Genomic DNA, 8,390 nt, shown 5'->3' with positions numbered 1-8,390 from the left:
CTGCAGACCACCTGATGGATGTTGAGACAGCTCCTCTCTATGAGTAATGACTATAATGGAACTGAATTCCATTCAGCTCCTCAGGCTCCTGGGTTAGTCATGCTGTCTCACTGTCACACTGTCACGACCTCCTGGGACACCTGAATATGATAATTGGGCCATCATGAACACCATGATTAATACATCTGCTGCTCATCACAAGTCCAAATCTCTGCTGTGAAAAGGAGATATAAAGACCTCCTTTGATGAGAAAATGTGTTAAGCATTATGATTCATACGGGTGGCAGGTGTGCAACCCCATTAATGATGGTTCTTGGACTGTCACAACTGCATGATGGGCCCCTGTTTCTCACTGCTGCACATATACAGCCACATCCACCAGCACCTGGCAAAAACAAATGACAAGGTGCACCCAAGCAGGCTGAGGGGCCATTATAGGGCCAAATATCTGTATTCATACCAGCGCCACAAAGCAGCTGTAGGCTGTAGTCCTCCTGAAAAACACTAGAAATAGTATTTTCATAATGGAGTCCTGTTGAGATTCAAGAAGTGAGGTGTAAAATGAAGATTTCAGAGGTCCAACAAAACATAAAACGTATGCATTCAGGTGTTCATAAATGCTGTCAGGGCCCACAGAGGTTCAAAAGATGTGCCCCTTAGGTCCTACAGAGACTGGGCAAGTCGGTCCTCTCTATGTCCACTCCCGGGTTCCGTAGAATACTTTAATTCTGCTTTTCATATAATAATAATAATAATAATAATAATAATAATAATAATAATAATAATAACAGTAATAACAATAATAATGGTAATAATAATAACAGTAATAACAATGATAATAGTAATAATAATAATAGTAATAATAATAATAACGAGTGTGACTTCGAAACATAATAGGGTCTTCGCCAGGGACTGGCTCAGGCCCTAATAATAAAACCAAGCACTGTAAACTCCGAATGTATAATCTAATTCGCTCTGAAATGCATGTTGGACTCGAGGTGCACTCAGACATCAGACACGGGAAATCATGCAGCAGCAAACAGCGTGTCTGTCACCCGGTACCACCACACGGTGGCCCTGTCACTCTCCTTCTCGATGCTCCCCCTCGCCTCCTCCTCTTCTCCCTCCCTCCCTACCCTGCCTGTACTTCCACTCCTTCTCCAGACTCGCTGCGCAGAGCCACAGACGCTCCTCCAGCTCCGTGCAGCCCGGTGCGAAGATGGTTGGCGGCTTGTGTGCTCGCAGGTTAGCCCGCCGGTCGCGGTCCGCCCTGATAGCAGCCCTCACTGTGCTGCTGGTACAGACCCTGATTGTGTGGAACTTCAGCAGCCTCGACTCCGGTGAAGACCGGGAGAGCGGAGGATCCAACGTGCGGGAGAAGAGGGACCGGGTCGCGGGCAACAAAGCCGCTGGCAGCGACTATCTCCAGCACGGGGTCCAACGGCAGCATCGACAGCATCTCCCACCGCCGGGGAGGGGGACTGGCCGCCACATACAGCAGCCGGTAAGACTGTTTTCATATCCAATCATATCATATCCCCGATAAATGAGACGGTATCGCCGGGGATGAAGCCCGAGAGGGTTGGCAGGCAGGTCAAAACACCTCCAGTGTGCTCTTTCGGGAGACGAGCAAACGGCCTGGCCTCCGAATGAAAGAGTGTGATTGTTGGAGCTGCCTCGATGGACGGAGGATGATAGGATATGTGAGGGCAGACAGATGCAGGCAAGCCCTCTCTGGCGATGCTGGGAGACGGGCATCCTCCGCTGGAGGCTCGCTGAGGACAGGAGCATCGATTCGCCGTCTGAATGAACGCACTCCAGTTCAGACTGGAGATCCAAATGCCACAACTGAGTATGAAATCTGAACTCAGTGTGTAGTTCACTCTAGGGCAGAGTGACTGTAGCCTACCTGTCACGGTCTATTTGCTCTGTAAAAGAAGAAAATAAATAGGTGCATGGCTCAGCAGCAGCAGTAGCAGCAGCACTGTCTGTGCGAGGCCAAATTGAAACATAACAGGATTTGTACAGTTGCTTTTGATGACTGTACAAAGATTAGAGTCATCTGTTTAATGTGAAACCTTCTTTGTTCTGGTAACGTGCAGCACAAAGGTCAAGATATGATTGCACGGCATGTAAATCTGCATGAATAAAAGTTTAATAGAGAATTGTGGCCTTAAGAATATGGAAGAGCTATGCCTTTTTGCCTGAAAATGGAAAAATTGGTTGCCAAAAATCAGCATATTTATTTGTAGACTCCATTTACTGTGCCCTGGATGCTTCACAGGGAGATTTGTTTGTGTTTAAACAGGGCTTCCACACAGCATGTGATTAATTTTCACCCTTATGTCTGGCATTAAACTCTCCAAAATTGAGCGCCTCGCTCACATGCTCTCTCAAGCCATTAGGCTGCCCTCAAGAAATTGGCCAATTTTTTTTTTTTCTGGCAGGCGTGCAGCATTTTGCCTCCATAAAGCTGACAGACGTTCTTGCGATAGCTTACTCTTCAGACACCATGCAACCAGGAGATAACTGGCTGTGATGCCGTATGATAAACTGTGGCCTCTGTGCACAGTCAGTCACTCAGAGCTGTATCATCCATCTCCTCCACAGATTTTACAGTGAGTCAGTTGCTTCGTCTAGTTTGTCCCACCTGCTGGTATCCTCGCAAGCCAAAGTCAAGCCAAGGATGGATTACATTTGAGAAAGGGGTCCATTTTTGGACGGAATAAGATCAGAGTATTATCTCTGTGATGGTCGTGTAGGTTTCAAAGAGGCTGGGGTGCTAGTAAGTGACTTTTAGGCACGGATCTTATTTGCTGTCACTGATTAAGAAGAAATTGCGGTTCAACATTGTGTCTGTTCAAGTTGCCTCAACACAGATTTTTCCGCATTTTTTAAAATTATTATTAATAGTGGATCTGCACCCATGACCTTCTAAGGAAGGCTTTTTATCTCAGCGCCTCAAGGCAATTCACACAGCCCTCATGCTAGTCCACCAGTCCGTCACACTGCTTGCTGTCTGGCTGCCTGTCACACGTTTGTCTCACTCTCTGCAGTCCTGACTGTGCCTCCTGGACTCCTAACATTCAACCAGTTGCTCTCAGCTACAAGCATCCCCTCAACTGGATAATTACTACATTTTTATTCTTTCTCTCCGTTTGGATGATGTGTGTGTTTATATGGGTGCATGTTGCTCGGTAAGGCAGAGTTGTCCAGCCTAAAGGGTGATGCAGAAGCGCCAGCTATATGAGGCACCATGCCTCAGAGAGGAGAGAGCAGCACTTTGATCCAGAATAGAACGAGCCAGGAGCTACAGTATGACAATAGCAGGATTTCTATGTGATAACTTGTGTTACATTGATGGGAACATTATGCATAGCTTTGGATGTGTCATCCCAGCAGGCAGCAGCTAAAGTTGACATTAGAGGATTCTTGTTTTGTCTCTGCAGGGAAATGCTGCTGCTTTAGTTAATGTGTTTGTCTCTAGTCCAACAGAGCTACATGTGTGTGGATAGAAATGCCTGAATGATATTAACTGCTACTACACTCAAACAGTGGCTACCTGTTGCAGATTTGCTGTCAGACATTTCTATACCCGTTTAATTAGTCCGTCTTGTTGTGCCTGACATCAATTTATTACAGGAGATACAATCACAATTATTATTAATAGGTGCTTATTAAGGCGGCCCCTGGGACGGATGGGAAAAACTGTTAATGTGCTAAGACTCAGCTTCAAAAGGAAAAGCTTTGAAAAGCAGCAATGCATCTGGTCATAAGCCTTTTTTTTCCCCATCTGCCGCAACAGTCATACACTGTCATGCTCCCCTTGAGCCCGGTGCATGTCCAGCGCACACGTTGTAAAGTTTTCCCTGTTAGTCATGGTAATCCATGTAACATTAGCTCCAATGTACATTTTTTCCACGGTGCTCAGTTTTTCCTTAATGTTTCTTTTGGCAAATGCGGGTCCAATTCTTTCACTGCCATTCTTGACTCTACACCAGACCCGTTTTAAACGAAGCCATGAGAGTTATTTCACTTGGATAATTTGTGACTAACAGAGCTGTTCTATTGGTGAGGAAAATACATAAATTACAGAATCAAAAAGTTGAATGAAATGTCTAATTCTTGTCTACTAAGCTCCATGGGGTTCCTACATGTGACCATAGATTGCCTGACATTAATATTCCTTTGTAAATACTCATTAAAATGCCCCTTTTTCTAAAGAAAGGTGATTAACTGTGATTTGGGGCATTGAACAGTTATATGTGAGCCTCTGACAGTAAAACAAAAGGATGAACAGTAATATTAGCACATCATGACTGTCTGCATGTTTGGGTAATTTTTTTTTATATTTGTTGGCATTTTTCCAGTGGCCGATGGAGTGTTTGTTTTCTCTTCCTTTTTTTTTGTCAATGATGAGGAAACAGTGGAATAAATCTGTATCTTTATGGGCTTTTCCAAATGTTTTGAAAGTTTGCTTTTTCAAATTCACATTCTTTAGATGTGTTTTTCAGTTTGTGTACAATGTGGATATTATGGATAGTAAACTTGTTTTATGCGGTAATATTGAAATTCGTAAATATAAATCGTTCAAATCCATTTGAAAAATATCAATGTTTGCAAAAAAAATCCAATTTCGTGCAGCCTTCAGCCAAAGTTTTATATGTAAATAGTCAGAAATATTGCTCACAAATGAACACCTGATCAAACAGGATCATCACGGAAACGAATGCCTTATATAGTGCCAAGTGAATGCAGTGCACATGTGTTTTAGATTTAGAAACTGCACTGAAATCTATTGTTGCTTGTTGTCTGTTCCCTCCAACCGAAACCCACAACCACAATATGATTCACTCATGATCACAGTGCTGACTCACACACACTCAAACCAGCACTCGCATAAATACTCCAAATTATGTATGTACCTAAATGCAGGGAAGCAGTTCCGCACAAACATGCCCACATACATGGACGTATTTATAGTGAGACACATCCTTCAGTTGAGCCGCATCATTGTTCTTTAATGTAGGCTGCAACGTGTGTGTGTGTGTGTGTGTGTGTGTGTGTGTGTGTGTGTGTGTGTGTGTGTGTGTGTGTGTGTGTGTTGGGGGGGTTAGTCAAAGATGATTCAGTGCCAAATACAATAATTTTCTTTTATTAGTTTTTTGGAAACAGTGACATGTTTGAGGGGTTTCCAGTCAGCCCTCAAAATCCCAGACAAACTCCCTCCAATGCCACTCGTTATTATTTATTAACTTAATAAATCCAGAGTTGAGCCACACAGTCCATAACCTTGTACCAATAGTTCCTTCAAGTAATTTCACAAGTTTTTGCTGTAATTTATGCTATCATTTACAAAACTTCCTGTTTAACACATGATACCTGATTATTCATCTCTGCATTTTAAGCTTGGAACATTATAGCATGCAGTTTTAAAACTAAAATATATAACAGTTAACAAAAATATATTTCATAGTCATAAATCAAACATTTTTATTAATGCTGCACGATGAATGGAATTTCAGTTGCTCTGTCAGTCTATGCAATTATACCTGCCAAAAAAAAGAACGAAAAATAATTATATTTGATTGTACAACCTCAATGAGGCAGTTGCTTTGTTTTATAAAAAATGCAAAATTGTGATTCCTGTTTTTCATTCAGTATAACATTGATACTTAGAAAGCTACCTCACAACTGAGCTTGTACAATCAAGATACCATTTGTTTATATATTGCAGTATTGTATAACCATGTGATGATGCATCAGGAAATGTTTTATCATTGAGGGAGAGGTGCCCGCCCTGGCTGGGATAAGACAATATCAGCTGATATTACAGCTAAATGGTCTACATATGAAGGACACGCAGTCCATAACTTGCACCAATACCCCCCTAAATTAATTTCATAATTTTTTGCTGTAATTTATGCTTTCACCTACAGTGGTTCGCTGAGCTCTAGATATGAAGGAATAATACAATGGTAAACAAGTATGCTCTTTTTTGTGTAACATTTTCGACAGGACCTGCTTCCTCACCTTTCACACAGGGTGCAGGCTCGTTCTTTTTTCTATTGCCTCCGTGGCAGTGCAGTTGGTTTCCATTCAGTGTGCCAATCACTGTCATTGCAGTTTTTTGAATCAGCAAAGTCACTTTAGTAGTGCTAATTGGCAGTTAAATTGTCACTCCCTGAAAATAAATTGTCTTGCAGTGTGAGCCATTCTCCTTTAAACATCCTTTGAACATACTTAATTACAATCCAGCGACACACAGAGGATGCACTGTATGATTTAAAATATCAAACGTCCCAATCATTATGTCGATAAAGTGTTATTCTGTATAACATGTAATGAGGGGAACAGTGAAGTACAGCCCATCAGCCCATCTATCTGTCGTCACGCTTTTACAGATTGAAGGCTTCCCTATAAAGTGTTTTTTGTCTCCGAGAGAGCTGGAATCATATCCAGATCTGAGGGAAGAAGTACGTACCTCAGACTTGAAAGAGACGCATTGAAAACCCCAAAACACTTTGATGTTGAAGTGTAATTTGTACAGATGACACCATCTTACTTCAACACCTTCACTCTTATCGTAATGCGGCTTGGCATAAAAAAAATAAATAAAAAAGGTTGTTGCTTTGCTGGGCTCATATGCAAAAGAGCAGACTCTTAAAACATTGTACCGTGAATAGTCTGAAGGTTTGGGTATCATAGCAGTTGAAACACTTCCCTTCCACTGACCCTAATGTACTCCTCAGTGTGGTATCAATATAATCTGTTTCCTGCTCTCTCTCTCTCTCTCTCTTTCTCTCTCTCTCTCTCTCTCTCTCTCTCCATTGTTTAACAACTGTTTAACAAGTGTTGGGGTGTTGAATATACTACCACTCTGGACAAGACAAGATACTGATACTAATACTGATAAACACACAGACACACACACACACACACACACACACACACACACACACACACACAAAAACACATACACACACACAAACACAGTCCTGTCAATTACGTCAAGTCTTGCTTAGGAGATGAGAGAAGAGCAAAGGTCCATTATCATATTGTATTTAATAGGGCAAATGGATAACGCCATCATCAGATTAATAGCAAGCTGTGTGTTGAGAATTTAACGTCAGCACAATGTGTGCATGCAGACAGACTCTGCAGTCAGTCGGTATTAATCGAAACTTCATACCAGCTTTGTCTTTGTAGACGTTCAACACTTAACTGTTTACATCCTGTTTGTTACACAGTTTAATGAGTGTTCAGGTTCAGCTGAGTCACAGCGGGATTGGATTCTCTCCTCAAACAAAATGCAACCAAAGTTGGTCAACAGGAAATCAGCCAGCATTGGTTGTGTTGGTAAGTGGTGAGTGGTTTAACACTGGAACTGCCAAAATTCCAATATTATCTAGGACCAATAGGCCCCTGCTACAACAGTGTCTATCCTTTACAGACATAATTTCTTAAGCATTTAAGTGATTAATTTTATTTTTCTTCTTTTGAATCTTAATAAATCAATCAATTTAAGCTTTTAACTGCTTAAAACTGCTTTAGGCTCTTTCTTTGCAGATCACTTTGAAATTGTAGTCTACAAAGAAATAAAAAAAAACAACAAAATATGACAGTGTATGCCAGTTTTCCATTTCTGTTCCTATTGAAAATTCCATGTCATGTCGGACTCCCCATCTCATTGTCCCTCCCCATGTCCTTTCTGTGCCTTCTCTTACCTGAAGCTCACACCACCTGCTCATCCAAGATGTTTTGTCAACAGACATCACTATGCAACCAGGTGTACCGCTAATATTGAGCACAGCATTACTTGGTACTTTACATGAAATGTAAAAATGATCCCTTGGCAATTCAAGATAAAGATATTCACTTTTTTTTGTTTTTATCCCTAACACCCAGAAACTATCAAAAGTTATTAAAAAAAAAAGCAATGCGGGCATATGATTTTAACAGTATTACCGGCATTTGAAAACATCAGGGGAGAGTAACCCATTGGCAGTGCTAATTTTAAAGCCAAAGATGGACTGTTTCAAACCATTCATATGTGAGTATGTTCTGATTTTCTCTGCTGTATTTCTTTGTAAATCAAATGTTTTGGATTTCACAGAGTCCAACATGTCTTTAGCTTCTCCCATGAGTCTTCAGTTAGATCTGGTGACTGTGAAGTCTGTAGCTGTGACTCACATCATTTCCATACTTGTCAAACCATTCAGTGACCCTGCATGGCCCATGTGAAAGCAGAGTGAATTCATTATATATATATATATATATATATATATATATATATATATATATATATATATATATATATATATATATAATTTTTTTTTTTTTTTACAGATTTTTGCGCTTATATAATTTTAAGGCCATGAATGATCACA

The 8,390-nt window shown here is 41.0% G+C and overlaps 1 protein-coding gene across 2 annotated transcripts in view; it reads left to right on the top strand.

The window, feature by feature from the left end:
• The first annotated feature begins 1,182 nt into the window (after positions 1 to 1,182).
• The window catches only part of xylt1 (xylosyltransferase I), an 86,200-nt gene continuing 78,992 nt past the window's right edge, over positions 1,183 to 8,390 (top strand). For both annotated transcript variants that reach the window (XM_086210803.1, XM_086210804.1), the window contains exon 1: positions 1,183 to 1,504. In XM_086210803.1, the coding sequence (XP_086066929.1) occupies positions 1,220 to 1,504 (285 nt within the window). In that variant the 5' untranslated portion in view covers positions 1,183 to 1,219. The remainder of the gene's footprint in view (positions 1,505 to 8,390) is intronic.

The sequence above is a fragment of the Aulostomus chinensis genome, chromosome 8, assembly GCF_037954235.1.
Source record: "Aulostomus chinensis isolate RoL2024-O1b breed Wild chromosome 8, RoL_Achi_v1.0, whole genome shotgun sequence".
Classification (NCBI taxonomy): domain Eukaryota; kingdom Metazoa; phylum Chordata; class Actinopteri; order Syngnathiformes; family Aulostomidae; genus Aulostomus; species Aulostomus chinensis.
This window is presented reverse-complemented; position numbering and strand designations above follow the sequence as displayed.